This window comes from Bubalus bubalis, chromosome 3 (genome assembly GCF_019923935.1).
Source record: "Bubalus bubalis isolate 160015118507 breed Murrah chromosome 3, NDDB_SH_1, whole genome shotgun sequence".
NCBI lineage: Eukaryota > Metazoa > Chordata > Mammalia > Artiodactyla > Bovidae > Bubalus > Bubalus bubalis.
Window position 1 is genome coordinate 12,133,558 of NC_059159.1, and position 23,517 is coordinate 12,157,074.

The 23,517-nt window shown below is 55.2% G+C and overlaps 2 protein-coding genes across 8 annotated transcripts; one reads left to right on the plus strand and one right to left on the minus strand.

Annotated features, from left to right (window-relative positions):
• Window positions 1-6,386: 6,386 nt before the first annotated feature.
• LOC102412508 (translation initiation factor IF-2-like) lies at window positions 6,387-14,645 on the minus strand. Its single transcript, XM_025282396.2, has 2 exons — window positions 13,991-14,645; window positions 6,387-9,941 (listed from the first exon to the last, which is right to left on the minus strand). The coding sequence occupies exons 1-2, from the start codon at window positions 14,643-14,645 to the stop codon at window positions 9,844-9,846; spliced, it is 753 nt and encodes a 250-aa protein (XP_025138181.1). The 3' UTR covers window positions 6,387-9,843.
• On the plus strand, window positions 14,405-22,899 carry GCGR (glucagon receptor). Of its 7 annotated transcripts, none has more exons than XM_006064211.3 (14): window positions 14,405-14,543; window positions 18,577-18,765; window positions 18,882-18,980; window positions 19,741-19,848; window positions 19,931-20,052; window positions 20,149-20,255; window positions 20,339-20,495; window positions 20,595-20,754; window positions 20,835-20,898; window positions 21,198-21,267; window positions 21,594-21,682; window positions 21,820-21,958; window positions 22,029-22,070; window positions 22,391-22,899. In XM_006064211.3, exons 2-14 carry the CDS (start codon window positions 18,681-18,683, stop codon window positions 22,610-22,612), a joined length of 1,464 nt encoding a protein of 487 aa, XP_006064273.1. In that variant the 5' UTR covers window positions 14,405-14,543; window positions 18,577-18,680; the 3' UTR covers window positions 22,613-22,899. The 7 variants fall into 7 exon arrangements, with proteins under 7 accessions (XP_006064273.1, XP_025135494.1, XP_025135495.1 ...); XM_025279709.2 differs by having other exon boundaries at window positions 18,598-18,765; window positions 18,878-18,980; XM_025279710.2 differs by having other exon boundaries at window positions 18,598-18,765; window positions 18,878-18,980; window positions 20,838-20,898.
• Window positions 22,900-23,517: the final 618 nt, after the last annotated feature.

Here is a 23,517-nt window from a genome sequence, read left to right on the forward strand (position 1 = left end):
CCTCCCACCACAGGTCCCAGTGTCCAGGCTCAGCCCTGGACCCCATCATCCCTGGAGGTCTGGTCACTGTGGGCTCTACAGGCCACCCCCTCCAGAGGGTCCACCAGGCCCCGGTGAGGGTCAGGGTCAGGCTGGACCCTAAAGCATTTTGTTTTTCCATCCATTTATCCTTCCAGCTAGCTAGTTGAGTTTCCAACAACTCACAACCAGAAACATCTTTCCTGTTTCCCAATATTAGAGTTGGCGGCAGCAGCCGCGGAGACAGGGCCCCAGGGCAGGGGAACATGCCGCCACTTCCCCTCTGATGAGGACGCAGGAAGCACGCTCCCTGGGTGGGTGCCTGCAGGACGCAGCGGAGGCTGAGGGAGGAGCTGGCCTGCTGGGCTGCTGCGCTCAGGCCCCGCTTCATGGCCAGTGCTGGCAGCAGTCATGCCCCGGAATTAAACAGGGGTATGAATTTGCTGTATGGCTCAGGAAACTCAAACGGGGCTCCGTATCAACCTAGGGCGGCGGGATGAGAAGGGAGATGGGAGGGAGGTTCAAAAGGGAGAGGATATATGTACACCTATGGCCAATTCATGTTGAGGTTTGACAGAAAATAACAACATTCTGTAAAGCAATTGTCCTTCAATAAAATAATAAATAAATAAAATTTTTAAAAGATTCAAAAAAAAAAAAAAGGTTTGACATGTATAAGCCTCCCTGCATCTTAAGACTTAAAATTTTTTTCATTGTGGTAAAATACAATAAAATATAACAAGTAACATAAAGAGAAAACCCACTTGCAGCAACGGAGACCCAGCAGAGCCAAAAACTAAAATAAATAAATAAGAAATATATATATTTAAAAATATATATTTCATAGCGATGCTATGAACATGAATGTACACGTATCTGTTCAAGCCCCATATTCAGTTCTTTTGGGAATACACCCAGGAGTGGACTTGCTGGATCACATGGTGATTCCATGTCTAACTTTTTAAGGAGTCTGTGTCTAAGGTCTTTAAGAGTCTGGATGCCCCCACCCAACAGGGAGGCCTCATGGTTCCTTCGTGTCTTGGTCTCAGGGTCAACACCCTCACCTGCAGCTCTGGAGATACCTGAGTGGTCTCCTCTGTCCTGGGTCGAGGCTCGGGTCTGGAGTGTCAGGGAAGGGTCACCCACCCTTGACCTTTCTAGGGGATAAAAATGAAGCAGTGCCCTTATGGGCTGCCCACCCTCACTCCCTGAGGGGGCTCCTCTAACTGCCCCAGGACCCTACCCTGTCATCCACGCCCTCATGAAGTCCTCTCTCCTGAGTGCAGACTCGACTTGCCTCTAATAGAAGGTCACAAAGTGACAGGATGTCCCTTGTGAGACGACGTTAAAGACTGGCTGCCATCTTGCTCTGGCCCCCAGGAAGGAGCCCCCGTGTCCAGCCAGCACCCAGCAAGGACCTAAGGACGTGACAGCCATGCCATGGGGGCCTGGGAGCTCCCTCCCAGGGCTTCCTTATTGTTCTCCGTCAGCTGCAGGTCCTCTTGCAAATACATCCCCCAGCTCTCCCCGTTTCCCCGGACTCTGTTGTCCTCAGTCTCCCATGAGCTATTCCAGCAGCCTCTTAGGACCCAGTCCAGGTGTCCTTGCCAGGATTTGGAAAATGCCCTTATCAGTACCTTCCCCCTCCCCAGGCAAGTTCCACCATTTGCTCCAGATCCTCAATATCCTCTTCCCCTTCTCCTGGGTCCTACTGGCACATGCCTGCCTGGCCACAGCTCCCTGGAAAATGCTCCATCTCTGCCCATCATCAGGCCACACGAGACTCGCCCCTCGTGACGGTCAGGGGCTTGGAGGGGAGGCAGGCGGACCTGGGGAAGGACCCCTACCTGGTGACACCTGTGTGGCCTGGGCAGCCGGAGGCTGGTCTCCTCCAGCCAGGCTTGTGGCCACTTCTGCTGCCAGCAGTTCCGGGCCTGAGGGTTTCCACTCTGACACCTGATCTGGGTTGCAGGGTCCACCCTCTGCTATGGGTCCTGACATTGGCCCAGGAGACGGTGAAGCACAAACGTCCTTTCCTTTGCAGCCCCACACCTCCCCAGAATCAAGTCTTTGACCCGACTACCTGCAAACCTGCCCTCTGGCTTTAGGGGCTGTGACTCTACGTACTGCATGATGGCTCTGTGAGTGTCTTGGGGCTGCCACAGCGGCTGGACAGACTGGGTGGCTTGAACTACAGTTTTATCAGCTTACAGTCTGCGGGACTTCCCTTGTGGTCCAGTGGCTAAGACTCTGAACTCCGAGTGCAGGGGGCACGGGTTCAATCCCTGGTCCCCCATGTCACAACCAAGAGTTTGAGTGCCACACTGACGATCACACATGCTGCAATTAAGACCCAGTGCAGCCAAATATATATATATATATAACAATTCACAGTCTGGAGCCCGGATGCCCAAGACCAAAGTGTACAAGGCTGGCTCCTCCTAAGACCTCTCCTGGGCATGCGGGCCCTGCATTCTCCCTGCGTCCTCACACGGGCGTCCCTCTGTGTGTGTCTGTGTTCTAATCTCCTCTTCTTATAAGGATACAGTCAGATTGGGAAGGCCTCATTTTACCTTAATTACCTCTGAAAAAGCCCCATCTCTAAATACAGTCTCATCCCAAGGTGCTGGGGGTTGGGACTTTAACATGCACGTTTTGTTGCTATTGTTGTTCAGCCGCCCAGTCGTGTCAGACTCTTTTTGACCCCATGGACTGCAGCATGCCAGGCCTCCCTGTCCTTCCCAGAGTTTGCCCAAGTGCCTGTTCATTGTATCAGTGATGCCGTCCAGCCATCTCATCCTCTGACGCCCTCTTCTTCTGCCCTCAATCTTTCCCAGCATCAGGGACTTTTCCAGTGGGTTGTCTGTTCTCATCAGATGATCAGACTACTGGAGCTTCAGCAACAGTCTTTCCAGTGCAGTCCTTCCAGTGAATAATCAGGGCTGATTTCCCTTAAAATTGACTAGTTTGGTCTCCTTGCTGTCCAAAGGACTTTCAGGAGTCATCTCCAGCATTACAGTTCAAAGGCATTAATTCTTTGGTTTTTTTTGTTTTTTTTTTTTAATTAATTCTGCCTTCTTTCCAATCCAGCTCTCACAACTGTACGTGATCACTGGGAAGACCAAAGCCTTGATTATATAGACCGTTGTCAGCAGAGTAATGTCTCTGCTTTTCAACACACTAGGTTTGTCATCGCTTCCCTGCCAAGAAGCAATCGTCCTCTGGTTTCATGGCTGCAGTCACCGTCCGCAGCGATTCTGGAGCCCAGGAAGAGGAAATCTGTCACACTTTCACCTTTTCCGCTTCTATTTGTCATGCAGCAATGGGGCTGGATGACATGACCTTAGTTTTTTTAGTATTTAGTTTTAAGTTGGCTCTTGCACTCTCCTCTTTCACCCTCATCAAGAGGCTCTTTAGTTCCTCTTCGCTTTCTGCCACTATACACATTTTGGGGGGATACAACTCAGCTGGAAACAGAGGGCTCTGGATCTCACTGCGACCCTGAACTGGCTGACCAGAGATTTCTTTGAGGCTTCAGGCCGCTCGATGTCCAACCCTTAAAACTTCTGTTCCCCCTCCAACATCTCTCCGATGCTGAAGACAAGGCTCACCCAGTGTGCCCCTGCCCACCCGTGGCTCAGGCCAGTCCACCCTAGGTGCGCAGCTGTCCCGACCCCATCACTAGCCACCTCGAGGAATGGGAATGGTGGATAAACCCCAGCTTTGTTGCTCCAGGGTTCCCTCAATTCCCACCTCTCAGAGGTTGAGGCCATCACTCAGAGAAGGCATCAGAGTTTTTCTGCAGAAGTCTGTGGCATAGAGGAGCCACTGCAGGTGAGCTCTGGGGTCAGCTGGGAGAATGGGTGACAGAAGACTGGGGAAGCTAGTTAAGGAAGACCAGCTGGGCCAGCCTGTGGACCAGTCTGCACCACTGGGAGGAGACACAGCCCTGGAGGCAAAGGGGAACCATCGGAGGTTGTAAGAACATGGTGTGGTGGGAAGAAGTGAGGACAATCCATGAATGCTTACGCTTTGGGGCAAGTCTGACACAAGCAAAATTCCAAGTTTCATTCCCTACACTCTGTTGGACATTCCCTACACAAAGGGAGACACGACTGAGTGACTAACACTTACTTACTTGGACTGACTATTTACACACTGCTGCTGCTGCTAAGTCGCTTCAGTCGTGTCTGACTCTGTGCGACCCCATAGATGCCATCTCCCCAGGCTTCCCCATCCCTGGGATTCTCCAGGCAAGAACAGTGGAGTGGGTTGCCATTTCCTTCTCCAATGCATGGAAGTGAAGAGTGAAAGTGACGTCGCTCAGTCGTGTCTGACTCTTCGCGACCCCATGGACTGCAGCCTTCCAGGCTCCTCCGTCCATGGGATTTTCCAGGCAGGAGTACTGGAGTGGGGAGCCATCGCCTTCTCCGGTTCACACACTACTGTATATAAAATATACAGCACCTACACGCAGCACAGAGAACTCTACTCAGTACCCTGTGAAGACCTGTGTGTGTTCAGTCACTCAGTCCTATCAGCCTCTTTACGACCCCATGGGCTATAGCCCACCAGGCTCGTCTGTCCATGGAATTTTCCAGACAAGATACTGGAGCAGGTTGCCATTTCCTTTTCCAGGAGATCTTCCCAACTTGCGTCTCCTGACATCTTCTGCATTGGCAGGCGGATTCTTGACCACTAGCACCACCTGAGAAGCCCTGTAAAGATCTATATGGGAATAGAATCTGAAAAAAAAAAGTGGATATATATGAAGGTATAACTGATTCATTTTTCTGTACAGCAGAAACTAGCACCACATTGTAAATCAACATTACTCCAATTAAAAAAAAATTTCTTTTTAAAGAGGGCATGTGGGTGGGGATTGGCCCAGGGCCCAACCTGCAAAGGACCCGGGTGAACACTAGGGGTAAGCTGACCCTCCCAGAAGATGGGCAGTGAGTGGGGACAGGTCCTGGGTGCCCTAAAGGCTGTCTAGACTTGGGGGTGACTGTAGCTGGTTATGGTGAGCCTGGCTTCTCCCTGTTCCAGGCTCCGCCACACCTTTGAGCATATCCCCGCCCTCTGGAGGTGGGGTCTGGGCATGGTCCATGTGCACAGTGGCCACCCCAGCCTCAGTTTATCTGGAGGTCACAGATGGAGACTGGAGGTCAGTTCGGAGTGGGGTGGTCCCTGGCAGCAGGAGGGCAGCCATGGTGTCCAACAGGCAGAGGAGGCCTGCGTGGAGGGCAAGGAGAGGTAGCCTCCACCGGATTCATGGCTGTGTGAATGGACAGGCTTGGAGGGGTGCTCAGGCCAGTGACCACCTGCTATCACGGCAGCGGGACCTGGGAAGACTGCTGAGGCCAGAGAGCGGCAGGGCCGGCAACGTCCACTTGTAGGAGTTTCTCTTGTAATCAAAATCAAGATTAGGGGAGGAGGAGCTGGCAGGTCGGAAAGGTAGGGGGATGAACAGCAGGGAGGAGGCTCGGAGAGGAGGGGCCTCAGCTCAGACCTGCCCCAGGAGGAAGGCTCCACTCTGTTCCAGACAGGTTTCGACCAACAGTGACCCAACACCTTTTTCCTTTACTGTAAGAAAATACTGGGAGTTCCCTGGTGGCCGCATAGTTAGGATTCTAGACTTTCACTGCTGTGGCTGGGGTTTAGCCCGTGGTCAGGGAACTGAGATCCTGAAAATGCAGAGTCCTAAGCGCTGGACCGCTGGGGAATTCCAGCAAAAGAAAGTCTTAAATCCTGCTTTACCATCTGAGCTACTGCTGCTGCTGCTAAGTCGCTTCAGTCGTGTCCGACTCTGTGTGACCCCATAGACGGCAGCCCATCAGGCTCCATCGTCCCTGGGATTCTCCAGGAAAGAACACTGGAGTGGGTTGCCATTTCCTTCTCCAATGCATGAAAGTGAAAAGTGAAAGTGAAGTCGCTCAGTCTTGTCCGACTTAGCGACCCCACGGACTGCAGCCTACCAGGCTCCCCCGTCCATGGGATTTTCTAGGCAAGAGTACTGGAGTGGGGTGCCATTGCCTTCTCCTACAGGGAAACCCTAAATCCTGCTAGAGATACTAAAAAATCGGCACAATAATTTCAAACAGCAATGGGGCAATATCTAAGGAAATAGCACTATGTCTATTTTAAAAAGTGAATGTGTAGTTAAAAACCTTCCTACAAAAAAGACAGTCTGGACCCAGATGCTTCAGAAATGAATTCTATCACTGTCTAAGGAAGTAATGGGCTTCCTGGTGGCTCAGGGGTTAAAGTGTCTACCTGCGTCTGCCTGCAATGAGGGAGACCTGGGTTCGATTCCTGGCTTGGGAAGATCCCCTGGAGAAGGAAATGGCAACCCACTCCAGTATTCTTGCCTGGAGAATCCCATGGAGAGAGGAGTCTGGTGGGCTGCAGTCCAAGGGGTCTCAAAGAGTCGGACACGACTGAGCGACTTCACTTCACTTCAAGGAAGTAATAATACCAATTCTATACAGACTTCCAGAAAACAGAAGAGGGAGGCGTACTTAGCAGCTCATTTTATGAGGCCAGTATCATCGCGATACCAAAGCCAGACAATTTTCTTATTATAAGAAAATAAAATTACACACTAAAATCCTTAACAAACACAGATGCAAAAGCTCTTCATAAAATGTCAGCAAATCTAACCCAGAAGTACATAAAAAGGAGAATATTTCATGACCAAATGAAATGCATCCCAGGAATGCAAGGTTAGTAAACGTTTGAAGATCAGTGTTATTCAGTACAACAATAGAGAAAGACAAATCTCACAAAAAGCAAAGACATCTGATAAAATTCAATATTCATTCATGATTAAAAAAAAAATCTCTCAGCAAACTAGGAATGAATGGAAACATTCTCAAATTGACAAAGGGCAACTCTGTAAAACCTATAAATAACATCATACTTGCTGGTGGAAAACTGAATGCTTTTCTCCCAACAATTGGGAATAAAGCAGGGATATGAGCTCTGATCACTTTTGCTCAATGTTGTCCTACAGGTCACAGCCTGTACAATAAGTTACCAAAAAATAAATAACCAGGTATACAGATTGTAAAGGAAGAAAACATCCTTTCTTACAGACTGCACGGTCACCTCCATAGAAAAACCCAAGGAATCCACACACACAAGTAGAACTAATAAATGAGTTTAGCAAGGTCACAGGATACAAAATTAACAGGCGAAAACATCAGTTGCATTTCTATACAGTAGCAATAAGCAACTGGAAACAGAAATTTCACAAAATTACCCTTCACGATAGCATCAAAAATCATGAAATACTCTCCCTAACAACAACCAAAAATCTGTATGACCTGTGTACAATGATCAAACATTGCTGAGAGAAATTAAAAAAGACCCGAATAAATGAAGAGATGCATCTTGTTTGTGGCTGGGAAGATTCAATGTTAAGATGTCTTTTCTCCCCAACTTAACGTATAGATTCAACTGAATCTCAATCAAAATCTTAGTAGGCTTTTTTGGTAGCAATTGACAACCTGATTTTAATATTCAAATGAAAATGCAATGAATGTATAGTACAAAAACATCTTTGAAAGAGTTGAATAAAGCTGGAGAAGTCACAGTACCCAATTTCAAGACATGCTACAAAGCTACAGTAACCAAGAGAGCGCAGTCTTGACATAAAGATGGACATAGAGAACAATGAAAGAGAAGAGAGTTCAGAAAAAGACCCACAGTGATGGTCAAGAGATTCTTTTACAAAGGTGCTGAGGCAACTCAGTGAGGAAAAACAGTCTTTTCAGTAAATGGAGCTGGAGCAACTGGGTGCATTTGCCAAACAAACAAACTCATGTTGTACCACATGCCAGGACAGCTTACCATAAATCATAGATCAATGTGTAAAAGCTGAAACGACAAATCTTAAAGAGAAAACACGGGAGAAAGTCTTAGCCACCTTGGATTAGGCAAAGATGTCTCAGATGGGGCACAAAAAGCACAAGTCCTGAAACAAAAATATGATATTTGGATTTCATCAAAATTAAAAAACGTCTGCTCTCTGAAGAACAAATAAGAAAGTAGGAGAGCAAGTCATTGAACAGGAGAAAATATTTACAAGACATGCATCTGGTGAAGGACTTGCATTGGAACATACTGGAAGTAGAATGGTTAAAAAATCAGAATCGACAATTCAAAAACCCTGAGGAGCTTGAGGGCCTAGAAGGATTTGGGGCGATGGCAGCTCTCCCTAAAGGCCATTGGAGATGCAGGACAGTGAAGCTGCTCAGGACAAGAGCTTGGAGGTTTCTTATAAAGTCAGACATGGGCCTGGGAACCACAATCCCACCCCGAGGTATTTCCTCCGGAGAAATGAAAACATGTGTCCACATAAAGATCTGCACACAACCGTTTAGAGGAGACGAATTCACAACGCCAAAATCTGAGAACAACTTGAGACGTCCATGGTGATTCAATGGTTAAGGCTCTGCGCTTCCAGTGCAAGGGGCGTGGGTTCAGTCCCAGGAAACTAAGATCCTTCATGCCATGTAGTTCAACGAACACACACACACACACAAACTGGGAACGACCCAAATGTCCATGTCCACCAACAGAATGGATAACCAAAACCTCAGGCCATCCATCTGGTGGAACAGGACTCAGCAACAAGCAGAAGTAACCACTATTACAGGCTGTACCACTGGTGGATCTCAAAAACTTTGCCATATATGAGAAGCCAGACACGAAAGACTATATATCCCATTTATATGTATTCTTGGAAAGGCAGACCCTTAGGCCCAGAAATCAGGTCAGTGATGGCCAGGGGCCTGGAGGGTGAGGATGGACTGCAGGGGGTCATGAAGGAATTTGAGGGCAACAAAAAAGTCCTATGTGTATTTTATAGTACACTTTTGTAGCCCACCCTCAATGTTTTTTAAAAATGTATTTATTTTTGGCCACGCTGGGTCTTAATTGCAGCACTCAGGATCTTTGATCTTCATCGCAGCACGTTAGATCTTTACTTGTGGCATACAAATGCTTAGCTGCAGCATGTGGGATCTAATTCCCTGATCAGGGATCAAACCTGGACTCTGCATTGGAGGACGGAGTCTTAGCCACTGGACCATCAGGGAAGTCCCTATTTTTAATATTTTAGACCAAAAATGGGAGAGTTGAGTTTTTCCTAGGTGTTTACATGTCTAGGGGGTTTAAGTAAAGAACTCCATTGTGATCCCCTCAAATAATAACTAAATACTCACTCCCCAACCCAGGTCAGCACGAATGCAGCCCAAAAGCATATTGCTGAGCAAAAAAACAGATATATCAGACCTGGTGTTTTAAGAACAGGCCATGGAACTGTAAATCAACAATACTTCAACAACAACAACAAGAAAAAAAAAAAACCTGCCACAGATATCATGCATCATTTCTATATTTGTGCAACAGCAGTATGGAAAACTAAGGGAGAAACACCCAGTTTGGAGCAGTGGGAATTTTAGGGGGAGGGGTAGGCAAGGCCTGGGAACATCCAGGACTTTAAGAAGAAAATATGTACAGTAACCACATTCTTCACTCTATCTCCCCATCTGCCGTATTTTCTTTATCAGAACCTGACGTCACAGCAGGAACACGCAGATCTGCTGGGTTGTGTATCGTCCGCCTCCCTCTCCTAAGATGTCAGCTTCCCTCCGTCTCCCAGCATCCAAGACACAGTAGATGCTCAATGGATAGTTTGGATCGATCTTGATTTGCTCTGTACAGCATTATCCCAACTTCCCAGCACCCCAACCAGGGCCCTCGCGCCCCCTTCCCCCACCTCAATCCAGAGGCATCATGACCTTCTGTATTCGTACCTTAATTGTGGAAATTTTGCTGGTGTAGGGTCGGTGGGTGACCTGGGGCTATGATTACATTTCCTTCTTGATAGAGTTTCTTGGTGTTTCTAGACGGTGCTGGCCAACAGAAATGTTTTTCATCACAACGGTGAACCAACGTGTCATTTCAAACATTTTGTAACCACATTTAAAAAGGAAAAGGAACTGGTGAAATGAAGGTTTCCCTGGTGGCCCAGTCATAAAGAACCTGCCTGCCAATGCAGGAGACACAGGTTCGATCTCTGGGTTGGGAAGATCCTTTGGAGTGGGAAATGGTAACTCACTCCAGTATTCTTGCCTGGGAAATCCCACAGACAGAGGAGCCTGGCGGGCTACAGTCCATGGGGTCACAAAAGAGCTGGACACGACTTAGTGACTAAACAACAATACCTTTTATTTAACCCAATTTGTCAGGGAGAGGATTGCTTCAACATGTCCCAGCACACACAATTCATGACACTTTATGTTCTATTTTTATACTAAGCTTTCAAAATCCAGTGTCTTCTTGACTGGATGGCACCCCACTCCATGCTGGGTGGCTCAAGCTTGGAGCTTCTTAAGAAGAACTGCATGGGAAGTTAAGAGTCCTCTGGTGTCTGGAAATGTCCTTATTTTGCCCTTGCAACCTGTGGCATGACTTGGAAGATGGTGGTCCTGGTGCGAGGACGTGAGGTGAGAAATCCTGTCACTGGGAACGTGGCTCCCTCAGCTGCAGGCAACAGGTCTGATGCCACGCTGAGCAGCGCCCATCTCCAGGAGACCTCTGTTCACACTCTAGAAACTTTCCATATCTTCTCTTTATTCTGAGACATTTGAAACTTCATGAGGCTGCAACATGGTTGAATTTTTTAATCCGTTAGCTGGTTTGCTGTTTTTATTGTGCCGGGTAGTTGGCAGACTCTTCCACTACAAAAGTTCTAGGAGGAACGTTGTATTACTTCTTCACAATTGTCTTCCTCCTCTGCTGGCCTTTGTTTGGAAACTCTGTCCCTCTGACCCTCCATATGGATCCTCCACCATCCCTTATCTTCTCTTTCCTAGTTTCTGTCTCTCTGATTTTTGTTCTTTCTTCTGTGAAATTTCCTCACTTCCTTCTTTCAATCCTTCTACCAAATTTTTAAGTTTTCAGATATTATTTTGTACCTTACAAGGACTCTTTCTTGTTTTCTTCCTGTTTTGCGAAGTGCCCTCTCCTAGTCGCACGGGTGCCTTGTCTTTCCCTATCTGAGGAAGATCGTCTGAAGTTTTCTTCAGATCCCTGCATTAGCTCGTTTCCTCTGGTGTCCTCTTTTCTGTTGGTTCTCTGTCTCTCAAGCACATCTGAGTGAGGCACCAGGATGCAGTTTGGGGCTCATTCCCTGGAGTGGTGGGGGGCATACCTGAAACAGCTTGGGACTGTTCCCTTTTTTGATTCCTATATCCTGCGAATGGTTGCGTAAAGTCTGACAGATCCACACAATGGAATACTAAGTGCCCATGTACCATGGTGTTGAGAGGACTTCTTATGAAGATGGGGAAATGCTTATGTTACCAGCTGTGCAGGGAAACCTTGACATAAAACTCTATCAAAAGCAATGAACTGAGGCACAGTAAAGAGATCTGAAAGGAACCGCCCTGTGACATTAACAGCCATTTCTCTGGGGACACCATCTCTTTTCCCTCTGCCCCCTTTTCTGCAGCTCCCAAATCCAGGGTCCCTCTGCCCTGGGTTTCTACCAAGAACCACCCCATCTGGCCATGAACCATCCCATCTGGCCACGAACCACCCCATCTGGCCATGAACCACCCCATGCGGCCACCTCTTTCCTGGCCGCTTATCATCATCTTCCCCCCAGAACTTGAGGCTGGGGTGTCTGCTTCGTCGGCAGTACTAGCTCATACCACTCAGCCAAATGCCTAAACTGAACTCTGGGTGTGCCTCCAGAGCCCACAGCGCAGATAGACGGGACAGCACTCCCGAGGCTGCAGAGGGCAGCCCCCAATGCCCCCGCCTGCCCTGGCACATGGGAGCCAGCACATCTCCAAGGCGCCAACGGGACCCTCAGGGACTCAGTGGTAGACAGGCCCCTTCCTCAGTCCCCAGACCTCCAACACCCCGTGGGAAGGCCCAGCCCCCTTCGTTCCCAGTTTCTGGTCTATTTATGTCTTATGAATTCAGTTATGTAAATAAAGGTGGCCCAGCCCAGGGAGGGGCCCTCACCCCCATCTGCTCCCTCTCCCTCTGCCTTTTGCTCCCCACTGTGACTACACATTTCAGGTATGCCCCCACCCCCATATCATACACTCTACATTTATGCTTTCTTATCTCTTCCTGCTAGAACCCAACAGGGGCCACCTAGAACCTCCCTGCAGACTGCCGGGCCTCCACCCAACTAAAACATCGTCAAGAAAATAAGGTCCAGAGGGCCTCTCTGAAGATCACACAGCAGGGATGACCTTCCCAGCTCCTCAGGTTACTCCCACATCTAGGAAGAACCTCTAGATTCTCCCCTGAGCCTCACAGACACCCAGAGTGGTGCCAGTTACCCGGCTCACAGTGAGGCAGGAGCCCAAGGTCACAAGCAAGATTCCACCTACTCAGATCAGTGTGGTCCCTATGGGTGCCCCACCCCCAGAGAGGTGGGAGGAGAGCTGGAAGAGAGGTGCCAGAGGAGGGGAGAAGAGCGTGGAGGATGGTGGTCTTTGGGGACCCGTCTCAGAAAGCTCCCCACCCCCAGCAACTGCCCCCGGCACTTGCACAGTCAGCCCTATGTAAGCAGAGCTCGACTTTCTGACCTTTGCCTCTGACCTTTGCCTTCTGGCCATTGCCTGAACCAAAACAGGCTGCTCTGGGGGCAGGGTTCCAGGTGGGCTGGTAAGAATGGGGGTCTGGTGAGCACTCTCAGTAATACTCCTCCATCCTGAGCCTTCAGACAGCGGCAGGGCAGGTGTGTAGAGGTCAGGTTACCAAGCACCGACTACCTGTGGGCATGTCATGGGGTGCTGGGACCAGCTTCAGCTCTGCTCTGGGGGCTGGAGGGTGGGGGAGCCATGGGTAGAGGAGAACCACATGTTCCAATGTCCCCCCACCCCCAAACAGAAGTAGAATTTAGAGAAGGGCCCCAAAGATAAAGGACAGCATCTAAAAAAGAGCTGACCCAGTGGGTCAGGGAAGGCACCCAGGACAGCAGTTGACAGTGGATTCCAGAGAAACATGAGAGGGAGAACTAGGATTTGGTGATGGGCTGGAAACCTCAGGATCCCTGCCAGGTGTCCAGCTGGTGGGTGGGCCGAGGAAGTGCATCCAGGAAATGGCAGCGGGCCAGTGGAGAGGGGTCCTGATGTGGCTCTGGGCATCTAGCAGTGTGAACACCAGGAGACCCGGGTGGTACACAGGGAACTGTCCAAGGGAAAAAGGAGTGCAGAGAGGAGGTGATGGGAATGCCAGCCTGGAAACCATATCCAAGGGAGAACATTCCATAGGAGGGCATGACCATCAGGGTCCCCGGATCCTGAAATGCCAGCAAAAATGAGGCCCCAAAGTGTCCATGTGGTTTGGTGACCCTAAGGTCACTGGGGACTGCCCGCTGGGGAGGAAGTGAAAGGGGTCCTAAAGCAGTAGCTGAGATGCTGGCTGGCTTTAGACCGGAGGGGTCGTGGGAGAAGAGGACATCGTCAGGAGGGTGAATCTGGGATCTGGCATTAGGAAGGAGGAAGTGTGGGAAGGAGGAGGTGTGGAAGGAGCAGAGCGTTGTCCTCTCCAAGTAGGAGAAGCGGTGGCCAGGGACTCTGGGCAGCTGGTTAGGCGTAGAGGGTGGGGTTGGGGGCTGTTGGATGAACTGCGCTGGAGGGGGCTTAAGGGAGAAGACTCAGGACACCGGGCTTAAAGAGGCATCCCAGGGGCCACTCTTCCCCGCCTGGCGTGGGCTCGGCCTGTGGAGGGCCTTGGCCCCCGCTCCAATCCAGCTTGCTCTGGGCGCTGGAAGGGTCACCTAGGAGCCACGTTGAGGGCTAAGTGGAGCGTCAGTCCTTCCCGCAATCAGCACCCGGGAAAGAAGCGGCGAGGGCCCAGAACCCGGAGGAAGTGAGGGGAAGGGGCAGGGGGCAATAGCCCCCGTCTCTGGTCGCGCGCCTACCACGCATCCCACCTGTCCGTCCACCGCTCCTTTCCCGGCTGGGAGCTGCAATCGGCCGGCCGGGGTTCCCCGGGAGGGGGTCTCCCCAGTGAGCTCTGGGTGAGGAGGTCTGCGGGGCAGCGTCCTCGGGGAGAGTCCCGCAGGATAGGAGTCCGCGAGGCAGGTGCCGGCACCGGCGCGCAGGGAGGGGTCTGTCGGGCAGGGGCTCCGGGGCGGCGAGTCGCTCCCCGCGGCCGCGGCAGGAGGGCGGAGGCGCGGGCAGGGGCTCGGAGCGGCAGGCGGGGACCCTCGGCCGCCGCTCCACCTGCGGGCCGAGGCTGCCCCCGCCCCCTCCCTCCCCCTCCGCCGCCGCCCAGCGTCGCCGCCGCCGGAAAGTTCGCGTGCGGCTGGCGCGGGGCGCGGGCGCGGGCGCGGAGCCGGCGCCGACCCTGATCAGGCAGCGCTGCGGGGGCGAGCGGCTGCGGGCCCGAGCGGCTGCGAGCCCCCGACCCGTGAGCGCGGAGGACCGCGGAGAGCGCGGAGAAGCCGGAGCGGCGCGCGGTGAGCACCTGGGACGGGCTCGAGGGTAAGTTCCCGGCCAGGGGCCGAAGGCTGGAGCGGGGGACTGGCTGGCGCGCACCCCTCTCGTGGGTGGGCGGTCTCGGGCCCCGGGTATTGCCCTCCTCATCCGTCGGACACCCTCTTCCCAACCCCAGGATGCGCCCTTCCAGCTCGGACGGGTCAACCTGGTTCCGAACTACCCGGAGGGCTGAGGGTCTCAGCGCTTCCTCGCTTCTTCCGTCCTCTCCTCCCCGAGGAGCGCGTCCCGGGGGGAAAAGAGTGGGGTGTCTTTGGCCGCCGGGAGCTCTGTCCTGCTGCCCCCTCCACTCCCGATTCCTCCCTCCAGCACTCCCTCTTCTCCCCTCCCCGCGCATACACAGAACCGCGGAGACACCCCCAGAGGCGTGGGGACGGGCGCTGGGCAGCCCTGCTTCACTCCAGCAGCGGCTGCTCCCCAAAGCTTCCCAGCAGTGTCTTGGTTACCCGGGTTTCCCCGGAGGGGTCGAGGGGCGACAGCATCCAGCCTGACACATTCATCTGCGGAGCCTACACTTATCACTCTGATCCGCAGAGAGGGCAGGGCACTGCCCAGTCTTCCTCACGGGGCAGCCCCCACTCACAGGCAGGGGCCACAGGGTTTCTACCCCTACCAGGAGCCCACTGACTCCTGATGTCTGGGCACCTGCATTCTCCAAGGACCCTTCGGGATGTTGTCCAGCCTTCTGTGCTGGGGGATGAGGGTTGGTGGGGCAGTAGCACCCTGGCCCACTTCCAGGCCCGCCCTGCCCCCACTGAGTGGGAGAGGACGCAGGAATCAGGCTTTGTCAACAACCTGTGGCCGGTGATCTGATCTCACCCTGGGGCCATGACCTTCTGCCACTTGCTCTGGTTTCACAAACACCCACCAAGCCCATTCTCATCAGAAGCTGGCAGGCCCCATTCAGAAGCTGGGGTGACCATGCTCACCTCTTGGAGCTCAACCATCCTGACGGGGGGGTGGTCTTTTCCGCAGTTCCAGGTCTGGGAGTCTGGGACATCCCCAAGGGAAACTGGGGAAACGGCTGAGCTTTGAGCCCCCAGGAGTTTTGCGTTCTGCCAAGCAGGGGGCAGAACACATGCCCCCCTCAGCCTGTGGAGTGGGGGAGTGGGAAACAGAGGAGGGGGTGAGGTGGGGCTGGGAGAAAGCTGGCTCTCTGTCCCACCACATCAGTGTCTAATCCTGAGCTACCTGTGCTGGGCAGGTGCAGTCCAGGGCCAGAGAGAGAGCCAGGCCTCCAGGTCGGTGAAGGGAGAAGGTTTGGTCCCTTGCCGTTAGTCCCCCACCCCCCACTGGCTCCTGGGCCGTGCCAGGAGAGTAATAAGGTGGAAAACAGCAGCCCTGCCTGATGCCACAGCCAATGGGAGGCATGGAGGGACACCTCTGCATCCAGGTGTCAGTCCTCATTCATTCAACAAATATTTATCCCTGGGCCTGGCAGGCTGCCTCTGGGGTTGCAGTGTCCCCCACGGTAGGGAGGGGGCCTGGACCTGATACTCTGTCCTCCTCTTCAAGTGGCAAAGCTCATTTACTCTTTGGTGATGCAGAGCCAAGGATTTTACAAGTAGGAAACCGAGGCTCTGAGAAGTTAAATTATTGATATTTGCCCTTGGTCCCAGGACCAGAACTGGGCCCCGCAATGTCCCCCTCTCCTGTGGGGTCAGCCTCACACCTGGGCACTCATGGCAGGGACCTCAGGACCTCAGCCTTGCACACAGCTGAAAGTCATCCCGTACCCAGCCCTCATGCAGAGAGGTGTCTAGAAATCTTGCCTGTACTCCCCCTGAAAGGCATGGAGGGCCTCATCCATTTCTGCCGCTTCTTGTGTTTCTATCAGAGTCTTAGTGAGAGCGGTCATCCTCCTCTTAAATTGGTGGCAGGATGCTGATGCCCTGATCCCTAGGGCCCTGGGGCCCTGGGTGCCTTGAACCGGTTACCCAGCCTGGGATCTGTAGGTACTGAATTGTGTGGAAATCTTCAAGGATTCCCAGCCCCATGTGCCAGACCAGAGTAAAGGGTATGGAGAATTGCTCCCCACTCCCCTGCCCTGGCTGGGGCCCCAGGGCAGCCCATCCTTCCCTCCCCTCTACCCTGGGGCTCTGCTTCTCTCTGCGGTTCCCAGACTGACTGACTCCTACCTGGAAGGCAGACTGGCCCAGCTGTTGCCCTGCCCACCTTGAGCTCTCCTAACAGCCCTAGGAAGTTAGCAAGGTGAACTTCCACTTTTCAGATGGGAAAGTCAAGGCACATCTGGGCCACCCCCCACCCCCAACCTGGGCTCTGAGGGGGCTGACATCTTGCTTTGGAGCTCCTCACTGGACAAGTCCCGCCACTTCACCCTCCCCTCACCACCGGCTGCAGGGCCTCTGGGCAGGGACAGCTTATCGGGCAGTATCTTTTCTCCCCTTGTCCCCTGCTTGCTGTGCACCTTCCGCTCCGCCCCAGCCATCCTTTGTCACTCTCTGCCTCCCCCGCCCCTCCAGCCTCTAGTTATCCAGGCTGCCTCTGTCTCCCTGGGCCGGCCCACCCGTCTCCCCTTCTCCCACAGCAGGGCCTCACACAGCAGGCTCTGTGGCCTGGGTGGGCAAGGGCAGGGCAGCAGGCTCTTTGATAAGAATCAGGAGATAAGGCCCCTTGGGCTAGGGACACCTGAACTGCCCTCGTCTTCCACCCGCCTGGGGGGCTACTGCCTCGGAAAGCCCTCCGGTCCAGCTCCTCCAGAGCAGCCCTAAACCTTGGCTCCTCACCTAGACCAGGGCCTGCAGATCAGAGACTCCTGGGCCCTGCCTCACCAGGCCTGACCCACACCCTGGCCCAAGGGTGAGGAGCCCCACGGCAGTCTGTGTGGACCCACCACATGGCGTCCCATGAAGGGTGAGGAGTGAATCACAGGAGAGTCCACGTGAGCTGGCCCCCTGAGGGCCCATCTGGACTCCGATGGGAGGAGACTGAGATCCAGGGTTGTCCGGGAACCCTCCACCTTCGGTCGTAGCCTGCGCCCCTCCTCCCTACCTCCTCCCTGGCTTCTCCCAGGCACTGCCTTCCAGCCAGCCAGTGTCATCCATCTGTCCATCCATCGGTGCACCGCATGCTCACTCTGTGGCAGGGTACCTGGTGGGAGGGGCCCATCCACAGCCCTAGAGGGGCTCGCGTGAGGGAACCCCTCCCTGTGCCCTTGTGGAATTCAGTAGAGCAGAAAACAGACTCTGGAAGCAGTGACACGTGCCTGATGGGGCCGCTGATGCCTCAAGTGCGGCTCTGGCCAGGACCAGGCACCTCGGGCCCCCCGACTACAGGAACCATGAGGGCAGCGGTTCTGCATCTGAGCCCCCGGCAGCCCGGCAGTGCTCATCTCAAAGGAACACGCTGTGGCTGCCTGCATGCTATGGCCCAGGGAACCCAGGAAGCCTGGCTTGAATCTTAGGCGGGGCCCAAGGAAGCCTCTAGACGCCCCAGTCCTGGGCAAGGGAGTATGCCTGTGCCAGGGACCACTTTGAGCATATGCCTGGCACTCCTGGCTCCTGGCAAGGCTGGAACCTGGCCCAGGGCCACCTCAATAACCACATCCCTGGGGACTAAGTGATGATGGATTGTCCCGGCACCCTACCCCAGCCTGCCAAACTGACTTTCCCAGGGGCTAAGAATAGTGGGAAGGATAGCAAGGGCCGAAGGAGGAGGTGGGCAGTTAGGGAGGCTGCTTCCCCCGCCTGACGTCTTTGGTACCAGGCAGGACTGCGATCACTTAGCTAGCATGGAGGGGAGGGGCTCTGGGGCCGGCCCAGCCTCCAGACAGACAGTCACGGGCCGTGAGAAAGCAGCTCCCCTTGGGTGATGGCGCCAGCCCCCCAGGCACGGGGCCAGACCCTAACCCCCAAGTGGCAGAGTGACCACTTCTTGCATCACTTCCCTCCCAGCTCCCACTCCATCAGTAGGATTTGGAGACTCCGAGGGAGGGGTGGTTTTAGGGGAGCAGGACACCCTGTTGATCATGAGAGAAACCAGCTGTGTCTCTTCACGCCAGAGCCTGCCCCCCACCTCACAGACCCTGCTGCTCTGATACTCGCAACCCCAGAGGAGCGTGCACCCGCGAGGACCTCTTTGCCCCAGCTGTGCAACCCCAGCCAGATGTGGGGGGCAGCTGCCCAGAGGCATGCCCCCCATCCAGCCACACTACCCTCACCTCTTCCTGCTGCTGCTGCTGGCCTGCCAGGTGAGCACTGCCAGTCCCCCACCCAGCCCCTGACTCCCACCAGGCTGCATGCTCCCTGTGCTGAAGCCAGTCTGTCCCCTCTGTCCATTTGTGCACCGCCCCCCCCCCCCAGCCAGAGACCCCCTCTGCTCAGGTGATGGATTTCCTGTTTGAGAAGTGGAAGCTCTATGGTGACCAGTGTCTCCACAACCTGAGCCTGCTGCCCCTGCCGACTGGTGAGCCCTGCCTTTGGCCCGAGTCCAGTGCTCTCCTCATGGGAAAGCCCTGTGCCCCCCACCCCCACCCACCCATTTACAAGTAAGGAAACTGAGCCACAGAGGAGCTAGTGACTAGCCCAGGGCTACAGATCAGGGTGTCTAAGAAATGGAAGAACTGCCCCAGAACTGGGGTGCTTCACCACCCTCCTCTGCTGTTGGGCACCAGCCCTCCACGCTTGAGGCCTGGACACAGTCTTTGCTCCCATGGAGCTCAAGGCCCAGCAGGCAATGTGTGGAGGAAGTGAACCGGGAGGGGCAGGCAGAGGGCATCGGGCCTGGTGACGCTCAGGGAGATGGGCCATTATTTGGAGTGCTCAGACAGACGGCACCAGTGTTCTGGACAAGTTCTGAAGATCACTCGAGTGCAGAGAGAGAGAGAGAGACTAGGGCAGGAGGAGCAGCCTGGGAAGCCAAGCCATTGTCTAGGCGAGGAAGGGGGCTGGTGTTGGGCCCAGAAGGATGGCAACAGAATTGGGGTTCAGCCTCCAGGGACAGTAGTACTGCCAGAGGGGCACTAGGAAAAGGGGAGACCCCCAGGGTGAGAGGCGGGGCATCCAAGGGGAGGTGGCCAGGCACAGCTGGAGCTCAGGACCAGGCTGGACAGAGGCGTCCGGGGCAGGCAAGATGGTCAGCACACACTGGAGGGAGCAGAGAGCATGCCGCAGGGGCCGTGGGGGCCAGGCCCTGCTGAGGAGCAACCCTGGCCCCGTCTCTGCAGAGCTGGTCTGTAACAGAACCTTTGACAAATATTCCTGCTGGCCGGACACCCCTCCCAACACCACGGCCAACATCTCCTGCCCCTGGTACCTGCCCTGGTACCACAAAGGTAACCACAGGAGGGATGTGGGGGGTTGGCTGAGGGGGTCGAGCGTGGGGGCGGAGCACTGACCAGAGCCTGCCCCCCCCAGTGCAGCACCACCTCGTCTTCAAGAGGTGCGGGCCCGATGGGCAGTGGGTGCGTGGGCCTCGGGGGCAGCCATGGCGAGACGCCTCCCAGTGCCAGATGGACGACAAGGAGCTTGAAGTCCAGGTCAGTCTGCAGTGGGTGCCATGGGGTGGGGTTGGCGTTAGGTGGGGTCGGGCGAGGCAGCCCTCTCCAGCCCCGACTGGCCACTGCCATTTGCAGAAGGAGGTGGCCAAGATGTACAGCAGTTTCCAGGTGATGTACACGGTGGGCTACTCCCTGTCCCTGGGGGCCCTGCTCCTGGCCCTCGCCACGCTGTTGGGCCTCAGGTACACCCACTGACCCACACGGGGGTGGGGGTGGCGGGGCCACAGTGGGCAGGGGGACAGGGACTAACTCGCCGTGCCCACAGTAAGCTGCACTGCACCCGCAACTACATCCACATGAACCTGTTCGTGTCCTTCATGCTCAAGGCCAGCTCTGTGCTGGTCATCGACACGCTGCTCAAGACGCGCTACAGCCAGAGGATCGGGGACGACATCAGCGTGAGCGTCTGGCTGAGTGATGGGGTGAGTGTGGGGTGAGTGCCCGGGCCCGGTTTCTTAGCCTCCGGGCCCCAGGGTGGTAGGCAGCTGGGAGACCTGTGCTCACACTGCCCCCGTGGGCAGGCAGTGGCCGGCTGCCGGGTGGCTGCGGTGTTCATGCAGTATGGCGTTGTGGCCAACTACTGCTGGCTGCTGGTGGAGGGCGTGTACCTGCACAGCCTGCTGAGCCTCGCCGCCGTCCCTGAGAGGAGCTGCTTCCCCCTCTACCTGGGCATTGGCTGGGGTGAGTGGGCTGGTGTGCAGGGGTCAGGGGTGAGGGCAGGCAGCCCAGGGCCTGGGACCAGAGCTGTTCTTTCCCCCCAGCAGGTGCCCCCATGCTGTTCGTCATCCCCTGGGCCGTGGTGAAGTGTCTGTTCGAGAACATTCAGTGAGTATCAGCTGACTAGAAGGTGGGCTGGAGAGGGGCTCACCTCTCCCACCTGGGAGGTGAGCCCAGCCCTGTGGGGAATGGCCATGTGGCTTCAGAGTGTGAAAGCGCCTCGCGGGTCTCTGGCCAGCATCAGTGGGGGGTGGTGAGCAAACCTGGTGCCACGGGGTGGAGGTCATGGGTAATTATCTCCCTTCTTTTCCTGAGGCACTAATTAGATCCCACAGAATCTATGGGATGGCGGGGGTGGGGGGGTGTGCTGGGAGGCTTCCAGGGCACGAGCAGTCTCTGCCCTGTAGGTGCTGGACTAGCAATGACAACATGGCCTTCTGGTGGATTCTGCGCTTCCCTGTCTTCCTGGCCATCCTGGTGAGGAAACAGGGCACCTGCTGGCACCACAGGGAGGGCTGAGAGGCTGCTGGAGTTGCCCCCCACCCCCAGCCCCTCCTTCCTGCATTGGCCTGCAGCAGCCCAAGGAGACAGACGGCACCCTGCCGGGGTGGACAGGGAGGGAGACCTGGCACTCTGCCAGGACACTGGCCGGCGCCCTGTGCCTCGGGCCAGGCTTCTCATCCTTGACTGGGTGCCCACAGCCCTAGGGCCTGGGAGCCAGGGCCTGGCTGGCTGCCCGACCCACCTCCAGGAGGGATAGGTGGGGGCCAGGGGCTGCCCTGAGCTGTGTCCCCCACACACAGATCAACTTCTTCATCTTCATCCGTATCCTTCACCTCCTGGTGGCCAAGCTGCGAGCCCACCAGATGCGTTATACTGACTACAAATTCCGGTGGGTGTGGGGTTGTTGGGGGGTAGGCGGCTTACAGACCCAGACACCCCTGGGGGCCAGAGTGGGTATAGGTGGGTGTGGGGCACCAGAGCCCTGGTGAGGGCCTGGGCCGGGTGGCTCAGGCTCTGCCCCTGCAGGCTGGCCAAGTCCACACTGACCCTCATCCCCCTGCTGGGAGTCCACGAGGTGGTGTTCGCCTTTGTGACCGATGAGCACGCCCAGGGCACCCTGCGCTCCGCCAAGCTCTTCTTCGACCTCTTCCTCAGCTCCTTCCAGGTGCCTTCCCGCCCCATAACCGCCCAAAGCCCAGGCCCTGAGCGGCCCTAACCCCACCCCCTCTCTCCAGGGTCTGCTGGTGGCCATTCTCTACTGTTTCCTCAACAAGGAGGTAGGTGGGGGGGGGGGTGTCAGGGGGAGTGTAGACAACCTCACCCTACCCCTGAGGGGTGCAAGCCCCTTGTGTCCACCTGCACTTACTGGGCTCAGTTGCCGAGATGCTGGGTGTCAGGCCTGCCAAGATGGGTCAGCCTCAGCCCTGCACCTAGAGAGGGAGAGGTTCCCAGATGTCCCTAGCTTTCTGTGGTGACAGAGCCTGCCTGGTTCTATACCCAGGGCACCACACTGCCCTTCAAAGCTGGCAGCTTGGGGATCCTGGGAGGGTAACAGGGGCAGGCCCTGGGTATGGCCCGACCCACCTGCCCACCCCAGGTGCAGTCAGAGCTGCTGCGGCGCTGGCATCGCTGGCGTGAGGGCAAAGCACTGCAGGAGGAGCGCCACGCCGGCAGCCACACGACCAGGCCCCTCAGGGGCCCCCCCAGTAAGAAGCTGCTGCTTGCAAGGGGCAGTAGCAGCAACGGGACTGGCCAGGACCCCTCTGCGGAGACCCACTTGGCTGGTGGCCTTCCTGGATCTGCCGAAAACCCCCAGTGAAGCCCCCAGAACTCCAGCTGGGGCTGGACTCAGAGGCCCAGAGAGGCCATCACCAGAAATCTGGAACTGATGTCCAACGGAGGCTAGTGTGTGGAAGCAAGACAGCACCCTTGTCCACACATTCCCCAGTGTGGTGGTCTGAGGGGCACCTGCTCTGTGCCCAGGGGTGGGGGACGGCATGTGGTGGGAAAGCTGTTCTGTGAATGTGTGCCCCTTTGTCATCCTGGGTGTCAGCATGTCCATATTCAAGGAAACGTGTCCTCCAACAATAAAGAGCTCTGTGTACACCCTGGGTAGAGAGCTGGGCTAGAGGAGAAGGGCTGGCTGAGCCCAGGGCTTCCCCATGAGAAGGGAGTGGCCAAGGACAGCCCATGTGGACTCACCCCCTCTAGACTTTTCCTCACTACCCCATCATACCAGTGAATTGGAGCTGGAACCCCTGAGGATTTGAGTGGTGGCTGGAAGTGCCCCACCTGCATGTGCTGCCCCCAGCCCAGTTTATGTGGGCTTACCCCCACCCCCAGCCAGAGTGGACAGTGCCCATTCAGTCTTGGCCCCCCCACTCCTGGAGGGTCACCATTCGCCTGCAGAGGGAAATGAAGGGCAGAGATGGCCTAGGGGTGAGCCACTGACATCACAGTCCTAGCAACCCCACATGAATACATCTGGCTCCCTGCTGGAGCCGCAGCCAGGGCTGGACTCAGGCCCGGTGAGGGTATCACTGGACAGGCCAGAACTGGATGTCCTCTACTGGTCTCTGCTTCCACCCCAGCGTCACAGTCCACTTGCCAACTGAAGCAGGGAGAGATGAATGCCCCAAATCGAGACCATCCAAGTGCGGGCACAGCAGAGTTTTCCTAAGACTGTGGCCCAACAAAACAGTCAGTTCACAGAAGTCCCTGCAG